General features: G+C 34.9%; 1 protein-coding gene across 4 annotated transcripts in view; it reads left to right on the forward strand.

Annotated features, from left to right (window-relative positions):
* RNF180 (ring finger protein 180) overlaps window positions 1–23526 on the forward strand; it is a 246372-nt gene that overhangs the window by 34707 nt on the left and 188139 nt on the right. For 3 of the 4 annotated variants that reach the window (XM_087443321.1, XM_087443320.1, XM_087443322.1), the window contains exon 2: window positions 6118–6252. In XM_087443321.1, coding sequence (XP_087299447.1) covers window positions 6118–6252 — 135 coding nt within the window. Of the gene's footprint in view, window positions 1–6117; window positions 6253–10388; window positions 10586–23526 lie in introns of all 4 variants that reach the window. The other variant, XM_087443323.1, reaches the window with a different exon arrangement.

Here is a 23526-nt window from a genome sequence, read left to right on the forward strand (position 1 = left end):
ACTACATCTGAATTTCTTAGGCCTTACCAGCCTGTAAGTTCTACTGCAGTCACATGAACAGTAATACAGAATTTACAGTTCGTTATCCACATCTGTTGACTCAGAACCCAGACCCGCCTGCAGAAGTCCCTCCAAGTATTTCTGAGCATTGTGAGACATCCATGTGTACTCAGCAATAAGTTCATTTTTCTTGTATGTTGTACTGCTTCCCAAGATCACCTTGTCTCTGCTCCTTCTCTCTTTGCTTCAGTAGTTCTCTAGTTGCTGCCCCCAAGTCCTCAGAGTCTTAAAGCTGTAAATTGTCTGCTGCCCAAAATTGTTCAGAACCCAGTGTGTCACAGAGTTCAGAAAACAACGTTTTCAGTAGTTTACTTATACAGCTCGCTCTCTTCCTAGAACCTATACTAGTGTCTAGGGTGCTGAGTTGGAGATGGGTTTGAATTAGCAGCCAACAACTATGCTGTGTCAGATCCATTCAAAGACTGCCATTTTGTTACTATGTTCATTTACCATATTTGACCCCTTCTTTTAACATAAATTCTCTAACAGAAGCCACCTCAGCTTTCCTATAAGTAGATCAGTGTTAGGTAACCTCCCGTTCTCCTTTCAAGCTCAGATATATATAAACACAACTTTACTTCTTGGACTCCTCACTTCTCTTGCAAGAGAACTTCTGTTTGGTTTGTCCCACTAGTTGGGCAGACATACTTAACAGTTGCTATTGGAAAAGGACTTTTTGTAAGCTGAGTTCTCTGCCAGATCCTGTTCATTTGATTTCAGCAAACATCAGTTGAGTATCTTTTTTGGTGCCGGGTGCCATGTTTGATTGTAAGAATATAGAGTTAAATAGAATATGGTGCTTTTTAGGAGCTCACAGTTAAGTTGATAAGATACACATATACATGGATAAGTGTAATACAGTATGACTGGTGCTACTGTAGAGGTGTACGCAAAGTATTGTAGGGACATAGAAGAGGGAGTAATTGTATTTTTCTGGGGAACATCTGTAAAAGAAAAATTTGAGCTCAGCCTTAAAGAACGAAAAGCATTTCTTAACGTAAAGTCAGGGGAAAGGGAAATGTATACAGGAAGAGAGAACAGCAAATTTTAAAGTGGGAAAACAGAAAAAGGTATTTTTAGGAACTGCATTGTTCATGGAGAGGGCACCAAGACTTGAGAACCAGTTCGGAGTCAGATTTTAAAGAGTGTAAAGGGCCTTTTTTTTTTTTTTTTAATTGATGTTTTAATAGTTTTTAACATTGTGAAATTTTGGGTTGTATATTTTTGTTTGTCCATCACCATATATATATGACTCCCTTCACCCCTTGTGCCCACCCCCCACCCCCATTGCCCCTGGTAACCACAATACAGTTTTCTCTGTCCATCTGTTGGTTTATATTCCACATATGAGTGAGATCATACAGTGTTTGTCTTTCTCCTTCTGGCTTACTTCACTTAACGTAATACCCTTCAGGCCCATCCATGTTGTTGCAAATGGGACGATTTTGTCTTTTTTTACGGCTGAGTAGTATTCCATTGTGTATATATAGCACATTTTCTTAATCCAGTTGTCAGTCGAGGGACACTTAGGTTGCTTCCACTTCTTGGCTATGGTGAATAATGCTGCAATGAACATAGGGGTGCATAAGGGGTGCAACGAACCTTTAAGGTTCGTTGGATAGATTCCCAGTAGTGGGCTGGCTGGGTCATAGGGCATCTCTATTTTTAATTCTTTGAGGAATCTCCATACCATTTTCCATAGAGGCTGCACCAGTTTGCCTTCCCACCAGCTGTGTTTGAGGGTTCCTGTTTCTCCACATCCTCTCCAACACTTGTTATTTTTTGTCTTGGTGATTATAGCCATTCTAACGGGCATGAGGTGATATCTTAGTGTTGTTTTGATTTGCATTTCCCTGATGATTAGTGATGTTGAACATCTTTTCATGTGCCTATTGGCCATCTGTATATCTTCTTTGGAGAAGTGTCTGTTCATTTTATATGTATCTTTTTTTTTTTTAATAATTTCATTTATTTATTTTTTTCCCCCAAAGCCCCAGTAGATAGTTGTATGTCATAGCTGCACATCCTTCTAGTTGCTGTATGTGGGACTTGGCCTCAGCATGGCCGGAGAAGCGGTGCATCAGTGCGCGCCCGGGATCCGAACCTGGGCCACCAGCCGCGGAGCACATGCACTTAACCGCTAAGCCACGGGGCTGGCCTGTGTCTGTTCATTTTAAAGGGCCTTTTTTTTTTTTTTAAATGTAAGGGAGTGATATTTTTTTTTCCTTTTTTTTTTTTATTGATGTTTTAATGTTTTCTAACATTGTGAAATTTTGGGTTGTACGTTTTTGTTTGTCCATCACCATATATATGACTCCCTTCACCCCTTGTGCCCACCCCCACTGCCCCTGGTAACCACAGTCCAGTTTTCTCTGTCCATGTGTTGGTTTATATTCCACATATGAGTGAGATCATACAGTGTTTGTCTTTCTCTTTCTGGCTTATTTCACTTAACATAATACACTCCAGGCCCATCCATGTTGTTGCAAATGGGACGATTTTGTCTTTTTTTACGGCTGAGTAGTATTCCATTGTGTATATATACCACATTTTCTTAATCCAGTTGTCAGTCGAGGGACACTTAGGTTGCTTCCACTTCTTGGCTATGGTGAATAATGCTGCAATGAACATAGAGGTGCATAAGCCTCTTTGGATTGTTGATTTCAGGTTCGTTGGATAGATTCCCAGTAGTGGGCTGGCTGGATCATAGGGCATCTCTATTTTTAATTCTTTGAGGAATCTCCATACTGTTTTCCATAGATGCTGCACCAGTTTGCATTCCCACCAGCTGTGTATGAGGGTTCCTGTTTCTCTACATCCTTTCCAACATTTGTTGTTTTTAGTCTTGGTGATTATAGCCATTCTAACGGGCGTGAGGTGGTATCTTAGTGTTGTTTTGATTTGCATTTCCCTGATGATTAGTGATGTTGAACATCTTTTCATGTGCCTATTGGCCATCTGTATATCTTCCTTGGAGAAGTGTCTGTTCATTTCATCTGCCCATTTTTTGATCGGGTTGTTTGTTTTTTTGTTGTTCAATTGTGTGAGTTCTTTATATATTATGGAGATCAACTAAAGGGCCTTTTTTTTAAGAGGAAAAACTAAATGATCTTTTTACTCTCTTTGTAGAAAATATTACAAAATTGTTGTCATATGAAGAGGCAATCAAAAGATATACAGCCAAAAATAAAGGGACAAGGTATTCTAGAGGATTATTCAAATATATCAGGACATTTAACTGGTAAAAAGATGATGACTTTTTAAAATTTTGAGTTTTTAATGTATGTGGTAAAAGTTTTTTTTTTTTAACTTTTTACCTTGAGATAGTTGTAGATTCAATTGTGACTTGTGAGTTATAGATTTACAGAGAGATCCTGTATACCCTTTAAACCATTTACTTTATTCATATTTTACCAGTTACATGCACTCATTGTGTGTGTGTGCATGTGTATATTTAGTCCTGTGCAATTTTTCACATGTGTGGATTCATGTGAGCACCACTGCAATCAGATACAGAACAGTTCCATCACAAGGCTCCCTTGTGCTACTTAAAGGACCTTTTTCGACATAGTAAGGAGCTTAGATTGTATTTTGTAGGTTGGTGTCTCTCAAAGTGTGGTCTTCAGATCATCTGTAACACAGTCACCTAGTGTGCTTGTTAAATATGTAGATTCCTACGCTAGAAACATTGAATTAGAATCTCTGAGGATGTGCCTCTGTGACCTATAGTTAAATAAACTCCCCAGGTGCTTCTTATACCACACCTCTGAGGAGATGACTTTGATCTGTGATCTGAATGAGGAGAAGGGAACCAACCATGCAAAGACCTGGGGCAAGAAGGTCTAGTGCTGTTCAGTAGAAGTGTATAATACAAGTCATATATGTAATTTTAAAAAATTCTAGTAGCCACATTAAAAAAGTAAAAAGAAACAATTAATTTTTACGGTATATTTTACTTAACAGTATATTAAAAATATTGTGTCAACATGAAATTAATATAAAAACTATTGAAGATACTTAACATTCTTTTTTTTTCTATTAAGTATTCAAAATCCAGTGTGTATTTTACACTTATTGCACATCTCAGTTCTGATTAGCCACGTTTCAAGGGCTCAATAACATCTGACTGGTGGCTACCATATAGGGTAGCATAGATCTAGACAGAGCAAGCAGCCAGTACAAAGGGCCTGACGGAGATTCCTGTAGAGATGTGCATTTGATGTCCAAAACTTGAAAATATTGGTCTCGAGCTTTGCAATAAAATCAAAACTAGATATACAGATTTAAAAATCATTGATACAGAAGAGTTGTCACACAGAGTATAATTTTCAGTGAGTGAAGACTTATTAGACTCACCTACAGGGATTTTTCTAACCACATGCTTGCACCCAAGAGGTCATGGAAGAATCTTGGCAGGGATAGGGGAGAGGGGTAAGAGACGGGGAGGAGTGTGTGTGGATCTCAGGGAGGGGGAATACACAGGCAGATATGGAGTTTCTCCATCCGTGATTCTGATATGACCCCTCCCTGCAGTCCCCACTCCTGGCTGAGAACCACTGGTGGTTAAAAAGGAGATGAGGATAAAAGATGCTAAGAAGGATATGGAGAGATAAAACCAGTGCTAAGGAAGTTTAGTACTTCAACAATGAAGAAAGATACATCAAGCAGAAGGAGGTCAGGACGTTTGCAAATTAAGATATTGAGAACAAAGATCACTGAGAACAAAGTTTAAATAGAGTGGTCAGCTGGACTAAGATGGGTTGTGAAGAGTCAGTGGAGACAGAACTGCCACGTAGCTACCTGAAGGTCAGAGCTAGATTGGCTGCAAGAGTTCCTTAAATCCTTCCTTTAAATTTGGGTTAAGGTCTTCTGTGTTCCCTCTTTTATAGTCCTACAGCTGTTGCATTTTAGTTAATTGTTTGTGTAGTACACCTCTGTCCTCAACCTGACCACACATATTATCACCTGGGGAGCTTTTTAAAAGTACCCATTCCTGACTCCCTCTCCATCTCAGATTAAGTCAAAATTTCTAGGAGTGGGGCCTAGGCATCACTATTTTTTAAAGCTTCCCAAGTGATTCTCGTTTCTAGGGTAGAAAACTATTGATCCATAACATAGTGAGCACCTCTATGACAGAAATAAGTTTTACTCATTTTCGTGCCCTCAGAGTTTGACTCATTGTGTAGCATGTGGTTAGTTCTCACTGAATGTTTGCTGAATGAATGAAAAATGAAAAAGCTAACAAATGAGAAAATGTGGCCAGGGAACTAGGCAGGTCTTTGTGGGTAGCTTAATAAATTAACATTTCTTTTCTTTATAATGAATAGTTACCAGGCAAGTTATTAAATACCCTGCACCAATTTCAGAATACTTATTTATTAGTGTGAAACTATTTTCCCAAATTGGTCTAAATCACAGTATTGACATAAAATCTCTGATACAAAAATAGACTACAAAATTGGTAGGGCTATTTTCTAAGTCTTTTTGTTTGACTATACATACCACAAGATGTAGTATAGTTAACTGTTTAAGTACAATGTACAAGAGAAGTTACTGCATTTGGGATAAAGGATTTTTGCCATCGATTTAAAGTAAGTACTTCCAACTTTCACAGAATTAACTACAACTCAATAAATCCTATTATATTTAAAATGTAATTCTGTGGCTATTCAAAACTCCTATTTACAAGAATATTTATAGTTTTTTTTTTATGACTCTTAAAGCCACTGCAGTAATTTATTTGACTCTGCAGCAGTTGCCTTTTACCACTTTTAAGAGAGAAAGATGGAAAGAAATAGACATAAAATGTTCTGCAAAAATAAAATAAGCTGATAGTCACTAACTAATGCATCATCATTATAATTAAATGGAATTTTCAATCCTGGACATAGTTTATGGAGTGGCCCTAGCCTAAGACCTGATAACTAGTAGATACCTCAATAAATGTTAATTCTCTTCCTTCTGCTCCACGTGTAGCTAATGCTGTGCTAAGGGTTTAGAAAATCAAGTTAATCTGACACAGTTTAACATTCTAAAAATGCATTAATTTTCCCACAGATGAAAAGAAGTGAAGAATTGATAACTAAAAATCATAATCAAGAAGACATAAATATTCTTCGTTGTTGGAAATGTAGAAAATGTGTAGCAAGTTCTGATTCTTTCATGAAATATCTTGAGAATCAAGTGGTTAAGGTGAGTACTGATAACTTCAGTCTTCAGACGATTTCCTAGTATAAGAATGCTGCGGGTACCCCCACATGTGCACGAATATTCCTCCACACCTGACTTAGCTTTCACCTTATTTTATCTGACCAATGAAAACATTTCAAAGTGGTATTCAAAAGGCATCCCACCTTCCACAGTTACAATTAATTTTACCATTAGCTGCTAACATTAACATGACCTTCAAGTTCTAAGGGCAACATCAGTCATAAATTGAAGTCCATGTTTTTTAATTCCCACCATGAGTGAACCTTAGGCATCATCACATAATTAAATTCAAGATCCTATTAAGAAATGGAAAACCTATTATATATATTTTTTTAGTATTTAATATGGGCCTAGGAAAGTTCATGTATAATTTAAAAGTCAATAGGAAAATCTGAATAATATTTAAAAGCATTTAATTGGTTGTCCTGGTAAAAATAAATTTTTTTTTTTTGTGAGGAAGATTAACCCTGAGCTAACATCTGTTGCCAATCCTCCTCTTTTTGCTGATCAAGATTGGCCCTGGGCTAACATCTTCCTCTACTTTATATGTGACGCCGCCACAGCCTGGCTTGATAAGTGGTGTGTAGGTACCCGCCCAGGATCCGAACCTGCAAACCCTAGCCTGCTGAAGCGGGGTGTGCGAACTTAACCACTATGCCACCGGGCTGGCCCCAAAATAAATTTTTTTAAAACGACAAAAATAGAATTCCTAAATTTCCCTAAGAACAATATGAAAGAGGCAATATCAAAGAGGTGTAAACTAGATAGTAATCCATGGACTTCACAGGGAATTCCCAATGCAACAAAGATAGCATCTGTAATCACCTGTCATTGTTTTCTATCCTTCTTTGAGAAACACTCAGTTTTTTCATTTGTTAGTTTTGTTTTGTTTTTGGCCTCAGCCACATTTGATCATGATTATTTCCTCTCCTCTCGAATACATTAGCCAATTGAAGTGATAATAGTAGATAACTTTGGTTGCATACTTACCACATGCCAGATGTAGTGACAACTGACAAAACATTTTAATTGGAAAAAAAAACTTTTTATGCTAAGAGTATTTTATTGTGTATAATGTACATAGAGTAAAAAAAAAATTAAGTATACAGCTTAATAAATTTTTTCAGCCCTGCTTTGAATCAGCTCAAGATATACATTTCCATCACTCTAGAAGGTTGTCTTGCCCTCTTCAGGCCATACTCTCCTTCTCACAGGCAACCACCATACGGATGTCTATCACCATAGACTAGTTTTGCCTGTTCTTGACTTTATTCAAATGGAATTATATAATCATACAATATGTACTTTTTTGTACTTATTTTGCTCAGCATGATGTTTTAGAGATTCATTTATATTTTTGTGTATCTGTGGTTTGTTCTGTTTTTTACTGAGTAGTATGCCACTTATGAATATACCACAGTTTATCAACTTTTTCTGCTGAGGGACATTTTAATTTCCAATTTTGGCTTATGAATAAAACTGCTATCAATTTTCTTGTAAAAGACTTTCTCTGTGTTTTGTTATTTCTTTTTGATATATACATAGGAATGAATTTGGGGGGTCATAGAGTAGGTGTATTTTTTTAGAAATTGCTGGTAATTTGCCAAAGTGAATGTTACTTCCAAAAGCAATGATGAGAATTCCAGTTGCTCTACATCTTTGCTAACACTTGGTATTTTCAGACTTTGTAGTTTTAGCCATTCTGGTAGATGTATAGTGGTGTATCATTATTGTTTTAATTTGCATTTCCCTAGTGACTAATGATATTGAGGCATTGGTTAGGCATTGTTTTAAATGTTTTGTATTATTTATGTCTTATAGTATAAGATTATCTTCAAGATAATCTGTCATCTTCATTTCATAGATAAGGAAACTGAGGCACAGAAGATTAAATAATATGCCCAGATCACACTTTTTTTTTGGTTAGATTTTACTAAGCAGGGCAGCTGCAATTGGACCCGACAGTGAGGGTCTAGAGCCAGTGCTCTTAATCTCCACACCCTTTGCTGCCTTTGCTCCTCCCTCAGGATATCAAGCATTTTACACCTTCTCAATAGAGTGGCTGATTCTTTTATTTACCTAGAGAATTCCTATTCATTAACTCATTTAACAAATATTTAATGAGCAAGAAAATTTCAAGCGCTGCTCTAGGACGTATTGGGATGGGTTATGGAAGAGAGTGACACAGAATGGAAAAAACATTCTGGTCCTCTAGGAGCTTTTAACTCTAGTTGAAAATAGGCCAAGCAGTGGAGCCTGATTTGATAAGTACTGTAACAGAGGAATGCAAACAAATTACTGCCAGAGCTAGTCACAGAAGGCTTCCCAGAAGAGCTAATGTGAAAAAAAAAAAATATATATATATATATACACACACACACATAAATATATTTTACAGCTTTTTAAGTATAATTTGTAAACCATAAAATTCACCCATTGTAAAAATACAATTCAATGATTTTTAGTAAATTTTTGAGTTGTGCAAGCACCACTACAGTATAGTTTTGAAACCTTGCATTACCCTGGAAAGTTTCCTCAGGCCTGTTTGCCCCGCTTTGATGCCCAGCCCCCTGCAACCCATTGATCTGCTGTCGTCTCCGTAGCTTTATACATAAAGTAAAATATATATAGATATGCAAAATAAAATATATATAAAACTGTTGAAACTATCTTATAAAATAAAAATATTTTATATAAAATAATATATAAAATATATTTATGTAAATGTATATTATACATATTAAATATTTATATAAAAATAATATATAAAATATATATATGCATATAAAATGACATAGATTATAAGACCTATTAAAAGCTAGGCTAAGGAATAATTCAATATTGTTGTTAAAACTAAGGGGAAGGAGGAGTATGTAATCAGAGGGAGATCCTGGGGGGACTTCTAAAGTAGTGGTTACGTTGTATTTATTAAACAGAGTTGTGGGTATATTGGTATTTGCTTCTCTTTAAATCTTTCTTTAAACTGTACAAACATGTTCTACATTTTACAAATGTATACATTCCATAAAAATATTAAAGATGAACAAAAAAAATCTGTTTTAATTAAAGGAAACTATAAAATAAAATATTGGAATCTAAAAGTAATTTTATCAGATGCTATGCTGAAATAATGTTAAATCTATCACCTATCATATTATTGTAATTTATTACCTCCTAACCTAACTATACAATTAAAAATTTAAAAATACATGTGTGTATAAAATAAGTGTTTTATTTGTTCACTTTCTGTAAATGGAATCACACTGTAGGTAGGTGTTCTTCTGGAAATTGCTGCTTTTACTTAATATTACTATGTTTAGTGTTTATTTTCACTTTTGTGTAATATTCCAGTGTACTAACGTATCACAATTTATAATTCATTCTGCCATTGATAGACATTTGAGTTATGTCTACTTGTTTTGCTCTTATAAACAGTGCTGCTGTGAACTTTCTTGTACATATCTTGGCACACATGGGCAGGAGTATATTACTAGAAGTAGAATTGCAGTGTCATAGGGTATGTGCATGTTCAGCTTTACTGGGCAATGCTAAGCTGTTTTCAAATGACAGTCCCATGAATGATGGTTGAGCATTGCTGTGATTCCACATTTTCACCAACATTTAATATCTTCTCATTATCTGAGGTCGTTTGTGTTTTCTGTGAAATGTCTTTTCTTCTTGCCTGTTTTTCTATTAGGTAGTTTTGATTTTTGGAAGTCTTTATGTATTCTAAATACTAATCCTTTGTTGATTATCATATTGCACATATCTTTTGCCAGTGTATGTAACTTGTATTTCACTCTTTGTGGTATCTTTTGATGAACAGAACTTCATGATATAATGTAGATGAATTTATTAATCATCTCCTTTATATTTTGTATGTTTTGTTTAAGAAATTCTTCTGTATCCTGAGGGGAAGGTTTTTTTCCTTTCTTTCTACTGAGTACCAAACTTGAGATAGGCAAGTTTCTCTCTGTGTCCTTCTGAGCAACATGTTTATGTCTCATTCATCCTTATACTGCGATTGTAACCCAGCTTTATGTAGGAGTTCCCCCTTAGGGTCTCCCCACCTTGAGCAAACCCTAGACTTTGTCTCCTGTCTTCCACACTCCATGCAGACGTGAAATGGCCCTCAGAACAACATGGAGGATCAGGAAACCGGGGAAACAGCATCTGGAGCTGTTGGCTCTAGGACCACACTTCTTCAGCTCTGACCAATGCCAGGAAATGGAAGTCTCACAGTTTGCCTGTCAGCCCTCACAAGACTAGGAACTGGACACTGGAATCACTATAATTTTTGCTGCAGAATAACCAGGTACCTCCAAAACCAAGCTTGCTAGAAGAAACAGCACAACTACAGTCATCACTTCTGCTTTTGTAATATTGAATGGGTGTATCAGGTCGGTGGAAACTAGGTCATGTGTGGAACTTGATCTGTAAGGGAATCTGGGACATTTGAGCTTTAGTTTTCCATCTGCTAACATGTAGTAAGGCATGTGACAAGGAATTTAGAAAGAAATTTTGAGACAATTTACAATGTCCAAAGGGAGAAAAGGGGACTCCTACCCCTAGCTTCAGGACTGAGATACATGAAATGTGGGCAAGAACCAAAACCAAAAGCAAATTAAGAACACAGAAACCCTAAAAACATAAAAATAAAATAACAGAAATGGTCTCCATTTGTGAAGTCTGGGCAGGAGGGGGGATGGTGTCCGTAGTTTTAGTTTTTTAGTCAGTTTTGGTACAGTTTTGGACATGTCAACTTTAGGTAGCCTACAGAACATTCAAATAGAGATTTCTATGAGGCAGATGGTTCTATGGATATGTGATTCAGAGCAGAGTTCTGAACTAAAAGTGTGGATTTGGGAGTCATCAGCATATACGTGGTGAGTGAAGCTGTGAGATTAGATAAAATCACCATACAGAGTATGAATGGAGTGAGAAAGAAGAGGGCCCAGGAACATTTAAAGGATGGACAGAAAAAAAAGAAGCTCACAAAGTAGAAAAAAGTAGTGAGAAACATAGGATTGAAAATCAGGATATGGTATTATGGAAGTCAGGGGACTGACATCTTCCAGGGAGAATTGGTTTATAATATTGAGTGTTGTAGGGAGATGTAGAAAATCATACACTGCCTTCAATGTGCACGTTGTACACTGAACAATTCTAGACGGTGCTAGTCTGTGAAAGGTGCTCCCCGGATTTGTACAGAGTTGGCATACAAACTGTATAGCCACATGGAGAGACCCTGCATGAGAATTACAAGTGTGCGTTGGTTTAAGCAAAGAGGAGATCATTGGTCAACGTTCATTGTAGTTTGTGAGAGTTGTAGTACAAGGGCAGGTACCAGAGTCCAGTGAGTTGAGGAAAATGGGAACCGAAGAATGGTCTAATACTTACCATAAAGCATTATAATTATTGGGTTATGCCTCTTTTTCCATGACTAGGCTGTGAAGTGTTTCATCTTTGTAACACCACTGCCAATACAGTGGTGGCCATAAATATGATCAATGAATGTTGAGTTGATTATTGGATTATATACCTTCTCCTTCATCTCTTTTGGCTAGATATTTTGCTCATTTTCTCTCTGGCTTTATTATCCTGGTGATATCTTTCCTTCAATGGCTATAATATTGAAATAAATCATTTTTATTGTTTATTACATTTTGTGTATTTTTATGTTTCTTTTTCTTAGTGTTAGCATATATTTATTCCATACTTAGTTTTGTTGTGGCAGCCCAAGTTGACTAAGACACGACAGGTGCTGTAATAGGCACTGGAAATTCAACGAACAGGAGAAAAGAGAAAAGGACAAATCATTGTGAAGCCTTCAGGATAGTGGTCAATCATAAATATTAAATTGTTAGCTGTGTAAGTGGCAAAAAGAAAAGTATAGGGAGCCATAAAAATAGGATATAGACAGAGGATTGGAGTTGGTTATAAGGGAAAGCCTTTTCTGAGGAAGTGACTTGTGTGGCGATATGGTGGATGAGTATTGAGGGCAGTAGAGGAGCGAGAATGTTCCAAGCTTTGTGACCAGCATGTTCAAAGACCCTGGGGTGGAGAGAATGTGGTGTATCCATGGGACTAGATTTCCATGATTTGAGTTCAGAGATCAAGAGGGAGTTTGACAAGATTTGAGGCTAGAAAGATGGGTATTGGTTAGATCATTTATGGTCTGTAAGCCAAATTAAGGACTTTGATTTTTATCCTAAGCTGAGAAGTCACTGAAAAGGGGTGACATGACCTTGAATTTTAATAAGATCATTTTGGCTATTGTGTGAAGAATGCATTAGAAAGGTAGCAAGAGTGGATGCAGGGAGACTATCTGCTTTTTTTTTTTTCCCCCAAGGCCCCAGTAGATAGTTGTATGTCATAGCTGCACATCCTTATAGTTGGTGTATGTGGGATGCGGCCTCAGCATGGCCGGACAAGCGGTGCATCGGTGTGCGCCCAGGATCCGAACCCGGGCCGCCAGCAGCAGAGCGCGCACACTTAACCGCTAAGCCACGGGGCCAGCCCGAGACTAGCTGGCTTTACATGAGGCTTTCAGTTTTTTTTCATTCATTCTAACCTTTTGACTAAAAAAGTTTTCAGCCTTGAAATATCTTCTCAGAGTACAAATAGAAAAACCAAGCAGTCCAGTATAATTTGGTTCCTTTACATTTGTAACACTGCAAACATTTAATTAATAATGTTAATCTAAATGACATTTTTGTTACCTGATCTTTTCCCTGTAGTGTTTATAGCTGCAGTAGTTAAATAATATAGTTGGCTCACTTTTAACAGATTAGCTAAGGGAGTCTTATTACTAGCTTTGGAAATGCCAAATGTTAAACATCTTTCAAAATAATTGCTTACGTCAACTTTTTGTATTTAACCTGTTCTGCTTAATTAAAAATCTTAAAGATCATTAGATGATAAGAAGATGTGTCAAATCTGTAATTTTAAAATGAACTGTTCTGGTACACAGCAACTGAAAACATTCTCCACCCTTAAAAAAAAAAAAACAAAATAACAATGCATTAGCTCCCCCTGCTGCTTGAACAAATTATTTCATTTACAAAATATTTTGTCAACATTTTTCTGACAGCATTAAGTGAAATTGGATGTTAGTTGCTTTTTCCTCCTTCTCTTCCTCCTTCCTCCATGTGAAAATTTGAGACATGAAAAATCTGTAGTAAGGATTTTTTAAATCCTAATAATATAGTTTTTAAAATTTTCAATTTATTTTTTCCCAAGGAGATAACCTATTGTGACACTACTTTAAAGGCTTTAAATTTCTCAAATCAGATTGCTCAGTTTAATCATTCATCTTAAAATACATCTATTAAAACTTGTTTTCACATATATTTGTGTGATTTTTTAAAATTAAGTGACTGTAGACTTACAAACTTAATAGTTTATGTCCTATTTTACCTGTAAAATTATATTGGAAGTAAATATCACGAATATCATACATACGTATATGTTTTTTCTAAGACTGTGTATGTGTAAATACAGGTGAAGTCCTTGGCAGTCTCATTTGTAATTGAGGCTTCTGTGTTTACGTTGGTTGTCTGCCATATCTAAGTTTTCAGAAAAGGAAACAGAGTATTAACACTCTTAATCCAGCCTTTTATGTTCCTCCCACCTGTATCAATTGCTGTCACTGATTTTCCTCTTTTTGATTGGCATGAAAGTATGCTTTAACTTTTAAGTATTTAGAGAAAAATTTGTTCTTGCTTTATATTAATAGTTCTTGAAGGAAATTGGGCTAGAGCTCACATAGCAGAATCAACTGGAATTTTTTCTAAACCTACCTTTCCTCTGTATAAGTTAGAGTATTGTTTTTGGTTAATTTAAAAACGTCATGCCTCAGGTTTTATTTGTTTGTTTTATTCTCTTTTGTTTTGCTTTTTTGTGAGCAAGAAGAATATAGAAGAAGAATAGTAGTATTCTTCTTTCTATAGAAGAATAGTAGTATCATGCCTTAAAACATACAGGGGCTAAAGATGTAAGAAAGTTGCCTTAAAAACCATAATACTTACTTGGTATAGGAAGTAATGGTAGAAGCTTAGTGACTGAGGACATGAGTTCTGAAGCTAGACTGCCTGGTTGGAAATCCTTGCTTTGCAGTTTACTATGTGACCTTCAACAAGTTACATAAAAGTTACTTAATTTCTTTTGTTTCAATTTCCTTATCTGTAAAATAAACAGTGCCTGGGCATAGTAAGCACAGTACAAGTGTTTGTTACCTAGTGAAAATAAGTATATTGTAAAATTTCCTTCACCTACCTAGAACTATGACTCCAATGTTTATTCTCATAGCTAGAATTTATAGTAGACAGTGATTTCTTAGTACCATGATCAATCTTATGTGATTGAATATAATGATCATTTTATATGATTAAATGAAATAATGGAATATGTACAATGAAAGAATAAAATGAGATAATAAGTATAAGGTACCTAACATGGTCCCTGGCATATAAATAAGTTTCTTCACTCCCTTTATATGGTCCACATTGTATCTAGTAATCACTCAATAAATATTGATAGGTTGATTGCCATTAACTTACTTGACATTAATATTCTGTTATTCTTTGTACTAATGTAGAAATATTTATTTATTTATTTAGTTCATAGGTAGAACCTTGAAAAGTCAGAAAAAATTATGGGTCTAATAATGAAGTAAAGATGACTGTATTTGTCAATTCTAGTTTATATTCTTTGAGAGCCTTTTTAAGAATTCGTTAAGAGTTATACTAGTCTGCGTAACTGTCAGCTCCTAATGGAAGGGGCTAATGTGTATGAGTATGGATGTTTATAAGATTAATTCTATTCTTCAAAAATTTTATCTATACTTTCATTTTGTTTGCAAGGCAAATTATTTAGGTAAAGCTACACTGCTTATTTTTATCAAGTCACTTCCAATCAATTTCCCAAGGTTCTTTAAAAAATAGATTTGTATAGTCCATTTAAATTTGTTGTAATGGACCTTGGCTCATATGTGACCAAATCATTAAGAATCCAGATTTTTAAATGAATTTTTTCTAATACAGAAAGTAAAAACAAGCACACTGTTATCAATGCACATTTTTGGCAATCTTCAGTAGTTTGAAGAAAATACTTTAAAAACTGCAGGGGCCAGGGAAGGTAAAGAGTAATGAAAAAAATCTATAAAATTTGATACAGAATAGGCATTTTTTCATTCACCAAGCATTTATTAAGTATCTGTTGTATTTCAGACGCTATCTTGTGATCTGAGGGTACAAAGAGGACCAAGATAATGCATGCCCCATGAGCTTATCAACTAAAAATTTTATGATTTGCAAGTGTTTGTTGATCACTTTTCTTTAAGGATAATTTTATTTATTATTTTTTTAAATAAGTTTTATTAGGGTATAATTTACATATGATAAAATGAACATTTCAATGAGTTTGACAAATGTATACATACTCACGTACCTGCCACCATTATCAAGATGTACAACATTGAGTCTTTTCTGGAGTTTCTTATAAATGAAATCATATGGTTTATATTGTTTTATGTCTGCTTTTTATGCTCAGCATAGTGTTTTTGAGATTGATTCACATTATTGCATATATCAATAGCTCATTCCTTTTCATTACTGAATATTACTCCATTGTGTGAACCCCATAGTTGTTTATCCCTTGTATGGATGCCATAGTTTTTGATGGATATTTAGGGTGTTTGCAGTTTTGAGCTATAATAAAGTTGCTATGAATGTTTGTATACAAATCTTTATGCGGACATATATTTTCATTTCTCTTGGTTATTACAAGGAACTGCCAGGTCTTGTGTCAGTGTAGACATAGCTTTTTAAGAAACTGACAAACTGTTTTCTAAAATAACTATATCATTTACATTCCCACTGGCAATGTATGATAGTTTCAGTTGCTCTATATCTTTGTCAGTACTGATATTGCCAGTTCTTTTCTTTTTCCTTTTTTTTAAATTAGCTATTGTAATAAATATACCGAGGGGTATCTCATTGTGGTTTGAATTTGCGTTTCACTAGTAACTAATCATGTTATGCTTCTTTTCATGTGCTTATTGAAAAGTCTGTCTTTTTTCATTACCTTGACATATTTGCCGAAAATCAATTGACCATATATACAGGTCTATTTTTGGACTCTGTTCCATTGATCTAGTAAGTGTTGAAATTGGATAGTGTATGTCCTCCACCTTTCTTCTTCTGTTGCAAAATATTTGGGGTGATTTAGGTCATTTAGCATTTTTATGTAAATTTTTCAAACTATTTATCAATTTCTATAAAAAACCTTCTGAGATTTTAAGTGGGATTGTATTGATCCATAGATGAATATGAGAAGAATTGACATCTTAATAATATTGAACCTTTTGATCCATGAACATGCTATATTTCTTGGTTTAATTAGGTCTTCTTTAATTTCTCTGTATAGTGTTTTGTAGTTTTCAGTAGACAGATTTATTGTGTCACATTTATACCTAAGTAGTTCATGTTTTTTGTTGCTATTGTAAGTGATATTTTAAAAATTTTCACTTCCCCATTGTTTGGTGTTAATACACAGAAATATAATACACAGAAATTTATATATTGACATTGTGTACTGAAATTATGCTAATTTTTAAATTTAACAGCTTTCTTGGTGAATTCCTTGGTATTTTCTTCACATTGTATTGTCTGTGAATAAAAAAAGTCATTTTGTTCTTTTTAAGAAATTGTGCTCAAATATACATAACATAAAATTTACCACTAGTGATATTTAGTATATTTACAATGTTGTGCAACCATCATCACTGTCTAGTTCCAGAACATCTTCATCACCCCAAGAGGAAAGCCCATACTCATTAAGCAGTCACTTCCCATTTCCCCTTCCCCCAAACCCCTGGCAACTAGTTTCTGTCTCTCTGGATTTGCTGACCCTGGATATTGAATACAAATGGCATCACACAATATGTAGGCTTTTGTATCTGGCTTCTTTCACCTAGCATGTTTTCAGGGTTTATCCATGTTACAGCATGTATCACTATTTCATGCCTTTTTATGGCTGAACAATATTTCATTATACGGATATAACACATTTAGTTTATACGTTCACCAGTAGATGGACATTTCGGTTGTTTCCCCCTTTTGGCTGTTGTCAGTAGTGCTGCTCTGAACATTTGTGTACAAGTTTTTGTTTGTACACAAAGTTTTTTGTTTGTAGACACCCAGGAGTGAAATTGTTAGGCCAATTGGTAATTCTATGTTTAACTTATTGAGGAACAACAAAACTATTTTCCTCAACAGCTGTACCATTTTACATTTGCACCACAAATGTACAAGAGTTCCAATTTCTCCACATCCTTACCAACACTTATTTTCTGTTTTCTTTATTTTTTTTTTATGATAGCTATTTTAGTGGTGGTAAAGTTGTATCTCATTGTTACTTTCTTTATTTTTAATCTATATGTCTTTTATTTTTTTCTTGCCATACTGTATTGACTTGGACCATCAATACAATGTGGAATAGAAATGGTGAGAATGAAGACATCTTGTTCCAGATCTTAGAGTAAAAGAATTGACTTTTTCACCATTGAGTATGAGTTTAGCTGTATGTTTTTCATAGATGCCTTTTATCAGGTTTAGAAAGTTCCCTTCTATTCGTAGTTTTCTGAGAATTTTTATCATGAATGGGTGTTGAATTTTATCAAATGATTTTTTTACATGTATCAAAATGTTCTTCATATTTTTCTTTTGTATTCTATTAATATGTTGAATTATATTGAATGATTTTGAATGCTAGACCAATCTTTCATTCCTGAGATACACACCATTATGTCTTCCTTAATTCTTTCAGCAATGTTTTCTAGTTTTCAGTGGACTGGTCTTGTACGTATTGTGTTAAATTTATTCCCAAGTTGTTCATGTTTTTTGATGCTGTTATAATTGGTATTTTTACAGGTTGCTCATTCTAGTCTTTTGTGGCTAGTTTAAAGAAATATAGTTGAATCTGTATATTGATTTTATATTGCGGATTCCTTAGTATTTTCTACATATGTGATAATATGTTGCTAAATTTTTCTTACCAATATTTTATCAAGGATTTTTGATGGAGTGTTCATGAGAGATGTTGGTTTGTGGATGTCTTTTCTTGTGATATCTTTGTCTTTTAAAAAAATTATGATAATACTGGCTTCATAAAATGAGTTAGGAAGTGTTCCATCTTACTCAATTTTCTGTAAGAATTTCTACAGGATTTGTACGTTTCTTCCTTAGCTGTTTAATACAGTTCATGAGAAAAGTCATCTGTGCCTGGAGTTTTTTTGGAGGGGGACAGGTTTTATTTTCAAATTTAGCTTATTTAATTGATGTAGGGCTGTTTATATAGTCTATTTATTCTTGATTCATTTAGGTAATTTGTGTCTTTTAAGAATTTTATTTCATCTAGGTTGCAAATTTTTTTCATAAAATTTTTCACTATATTTCATTATTCTTTTTTTTTAAGTCACAAATCATCTTTTGTGTCTCATAATTTTTTTAACTGAGGTAACATTGGTTTATAACATTATATAAATTTCAGGAGTACATCATTATATTTCGACTTTGTATAGACTATATTGTATTCACCACCAAAAGTCTAGTTGCCATCTCTCACTGTACACCTGCCCCTTTAACACTTTCAGTCTCCCCCTGCTCCTTTCCCCTCTGTTGTGCTAAGCAAAATAAGTCAGATGCAGAAAGACAAATACTGTGTGATTTCACTCATGTGGAAGATAAACAAACACATAGACACAGAGAACAGATTGGTGGTTACCCTTATTATTCTTTTAATGTCATTGATTCTATAATGATGTTTCTTCTTTTCCCTAATATTGGTCGTTTGTGTTTTTCTTCTCTTGTTCCGTCTAGTTAGTGACATGTTAATTTCATTGATGTTTAAAAAATATATCTTTCAGTTTTATTCTATATGTCTATTTTCTATTTTATTAATTTCTGATACGTATTATTTTCTTCCTTCTGCTTACTTTAGATTTCTTTTGCTCTTCTTGTAGCTTTCTAAGTTGGAAGCTTAAATCATTGATTTTAGACCTTTATTTCTTCAAATATAAATATTTACATTCTGAAGTTTCCTCGGGCCACTGCCTTATCTGCATTCTACAATTTTTTTTTTTTTTTTCTTTTGTGAGGAGATCAGCTCTGTGCTAACATCTGCCAATCCTCCTCTTTTTTTGCTGAGGAAGACTGTCCCTGGGCTAACATCTGTGCCCATCTTCCTCCACTTTATATGGGACGCCACCACAACGTGGCTTGCCAAGCAGTGCATTGGTGCGCACCTGGATCCGAACGCGAACCCCGGGCCGCTGCATCAGAGCGTGCGCACTTAACTGCTTGTGCCACTGGGCCAGCCCCTCTGCATCCTACAAATTTTAATATGTGTGTTTTCCTTTTCATTTAATTTGAAGTATTTTCTAATTTCTCTTATGATTTCTTCTTTGACCCATAGGTTATTTAGAAGTATGTTTTTTAATTTCCACATATTTGGGAATTTTTCAGATACCTTTCTGCTATTTTTTCTAATTTAATTCAATTTTAGTCAGAGAACACATTTAGTATTACTTTATTCCTTTCAAATCTAAATAATGGTCCAACAAATGGTCTCAGAGCATATTCCATGTGCACTTTAAACAAATATCTGTTCTGCTGTTGTTGGGTATAGTGTTTCACAAGTGTCATTTGATTGATAGTGTTGTCTAAATGTTTATATATTCTTACTGAGTTTCTGTCTACTTGTTCTACGGGTTTATGAGAGAAACGCTGAAATTTTCAACTATAATTATAGTTTTGTCCATTTCCTCTTAAGTTCTGTCAGCTTTTGCTTCAAGCATTTTCAAGTTCTGCTATTAGGTGTATACATACTTACAACTGTTATGCCTTTGTGATGAATTGACTCATTTTTAATTATGAAAAGTTTTTTTTTATCCCTGATAATATCGCTTGTTCTGAAATCTGCTTTGTCTGATATTAACATAGCAACTCCAGCTTTCCTTTGATTTGAGTTTGCATGAGAAAAGTTTTGTATCCTTTAAAATTTAACCTATCTATGTCTTTATAGTACAGTGAATTTCTTGCGTATAATATATAGTTTTCTTTTGTTATCCAATCTGATATTCTCTGGTTTGTAATTGGAGTATTTAGACCATTTACATTTAGTGTAAATATTAATATGTTTCAGTTTAAATCTAATATTTATTTCCTATTTTATGTTCTGTCTTCTGGTTTTCTTCTTTTACTGTCTTTTTGGATTAATTATTTTCAGAATTCCTTTTGTCTTCTGTTCGCCTTTTAGGGTACTTTTTGCTCCCCTTAGTGGTTACTCTTTGGTTTACAATATGATATGCATCCTTAATTTAACACAATCTTTCTTTGAATTATGTTATACCACAGTATGTATAGAGTGAGAATATTACTTAGTATGCTTCCATTTCTTGCTGCTTATTCTTTGTATTATTATTTTCATGCATTTTATTTTTGCATATATCAACTCTACAATGCATTGTTAACATTCTGCTTTAACATATGTTAAAGAAAATTGAAAAGAAAAATACATATTTTACATTTACCAACATATTTATCACGTCAGGATCACTTTATTCAATTGTGTTGATCCAAGTTCCATTTGAGGAAATTTTCCTTATACTGAAGAACTTCCTTTGGCATGTCTTATAATTGAAGTTTACTAGTGATGATTTCTTATAGAGTTTGTGTCTATGAAAAAATCTTTATTTCACCTTCATTTAAAACATTTTATATATAGTAAAACTACTCTGTGGTATACAGTTCCCTGGGTTTTCACAAATGCATATGGTTGATTATGCATAACTACAATCAAGATATAGAACAGTTCCATTATCCCCCAAAATTCTCCCATGCTGGCCCTTCATAGTGAATCCCTTCTTCCCCCTGCCTCCAAGCCTGACAATTACTGATCTATTCACCATCCCTATAGTTTTATTATGCTGCCTCACCTTGTTGAAGTGGAACAGTCACTTCAACAAGCCTGTAACTTCTCCATCTTGCCCTGGATCCTAGATCAGCTTCTCCACCTCCTGGGCCAGATAGATGTGTATTTAGCTCTGTGATGAAGGATTCTAGTTTCTCTGACATATACCCACACTGTTAAGATCAGAGACAATGAAACTGGCATGAGTTTCAATTCATGCTCATGGATACCAGCTTTCCTTGCTCTCCCTTACTTTGTATCTCTTCCTTTCGTGACTTCCTCAGTCTTAGCAGACACTGCGTCCCTGGGTCTTAGGGGTTTGGCCTTCTCAATACTCCTCTCCCTTCCAGTTATAGTTCTGGGTCCAGCATTGTATTCCTTCCCCTCCCTCAAGGGTAGAGGATTTTTTATTGTTGTTTATCAGTGCCCTAAGGGTCACAGTGTTTTTTGCCTTTCTCCTGGTAATTTAAGACTTTTATTCTCTTGGAGAGACAAGGGAGAAGGATCTGGATAGAATTTTGTGCCTTTTCCTCAGTGGCTGCTGTTCTTCTCCTCCAGGCCTGTACCATGTTGGACTTTGACTGGATACCAAACACTTTAAATTTCCTGTTGTTGAGTGTTATACTTTGTTGTATTCCTTTAAAGGCTTTTCTGTTTTGTTCTCTCTAGCAGTTATTTGTAGATAAGTTGGATAATTTAGAAGCCTGTTTTTAGGTTCTTTAGGGCAGATTTAAAGTAGTCTTTATTCTAGGGCTAATTTAGCCCCACTTTTATGATATGACCCCTTGAGTCTATACTGAATGCTTCATTATTTAATGAATCCTTTTCCATCAGGCTAGTTGGAACATAATGATTTCTGGCCCTATGTGAGCTCTTGGAATTTTTCAGCTTATAGCTCCCCTATAATTATTCTGTCTCCTGTAGGTGTTCTTAGCACAGTCTCCTGGGATTTTACTTTAAGCATGACCATGTTGGAATTTGATCAAAGACTCAAGAGGATTTCTGGAGCTCATTTTTTCTTTTTCTTCTTTTTCTTTCTATTGGGTACCATGCTCTGCAAATTTTAGCTTTCCTTAACCTCTATAAAATCTGATTTCTGTTTCTTCAACTCTAAAAGTTAACCAGGATCTGTTGGGGTTCCTTCTTCATGTGTATTGTGCTCTGTTAATTGCCTCCAGATGATTGTAGGCTCAATTTGTTTGTTTTATTTCTCTTGGAAATCATAGTGCTTCACTACCTGTTGTCCCACTGTCTGAAAATAGTTATTTCTTACATTTTGTCCAGTCTCTAGTTGTTTGTGGCAGGAAGTTAATTCTGAACTCTTATTCCTTCATGGCCCTAAGTGGCATTCTAAATGTCATTATTATCTTCTTTCTCTTGTTTGTGAGATGCCTGTTTTCTTTTGATGCTTTCTTTTATCACTGGATTTCAGCAATTTGACTATTAAATGCCACAGTGTAGTTTCCTGTCTGTTTACACTATTTGGAAGTCACTGAGCTTCTTGGATCTATGGGCTTTGGAAAATTTGGCCATGATTTATTCTACTGTTATCCTGCCTTTCCTCCATTTACGTGTACATTAGACTGATGTTTCCCACAGGTCACTGAGGTTTTGCTCATTTTTTGACTTTTTTTCTCTTTAAGCTTGATTTTTTTTCATTTTCATTTCTATATGTTCATGTTAACTGATATTTTCTTCTTCAGTATCTAATTTGTTGTTAAGTGAAGTTTTTCATTTCAGATATAGTTTTCATCTCTAGATATACCATTCATTTGGTGTTACTTTAAGACTTAATTTCTCTTTTCATTATGCTCATGTTTTTCTTGTAATACTTGAATATATTTATAATAGCTGGTTTAATGTCTTTATCTGCTTATTCAATCATCTCCACCTTTTTTTGGGTATATTCTTTTGATCAATTTTTCTCCTGGTTATGGGTCACATTTTTTCTGCTTTGTACGTATATAGTAATTTTTCTTGTAGGTTGGACATTTAGATTTAACGTTATTGAGTGTCTGGATATTATTGTCTTCCTTTAAACAGTGTTTTTGCAGGCGTATAAGTTACTAGTGATTGAATTTCATTCTTTGGAGGCTTATTTTTAAGCCTTGTTGGGTTGCTATTAGTAGCCTTTACTCTAGGGCTAATTTAGCCCTACTCCTAAGGCAGGACTCTTCTGGAATCTCTTCTAAATACCCCAGATGTTCACTGAGATCATTCTACTCTGGCTGGTTGGAGCCTGAACATCTTCCCAGCCTTGCTGTGAGCTCTGTGTGAATAGTT

The sequence above is a fragment of the Ceratotherium simum genome, chromosome 18, assembly GCF_057802395.1.
Source record: "Ceratotherium simum simum isolate JZ-2026a chromosome 18, ASM5780239v1, whole genome shotgun sequence".
In the NCBI taxonomy this organism is placed as follows: domain Eukaryota; kingdom Metazoa; phylum Chordata; class Mammalia; order Perissodactyla; family Rhinocerotidae; genus Ceratotherium; species Ceratotherium simum.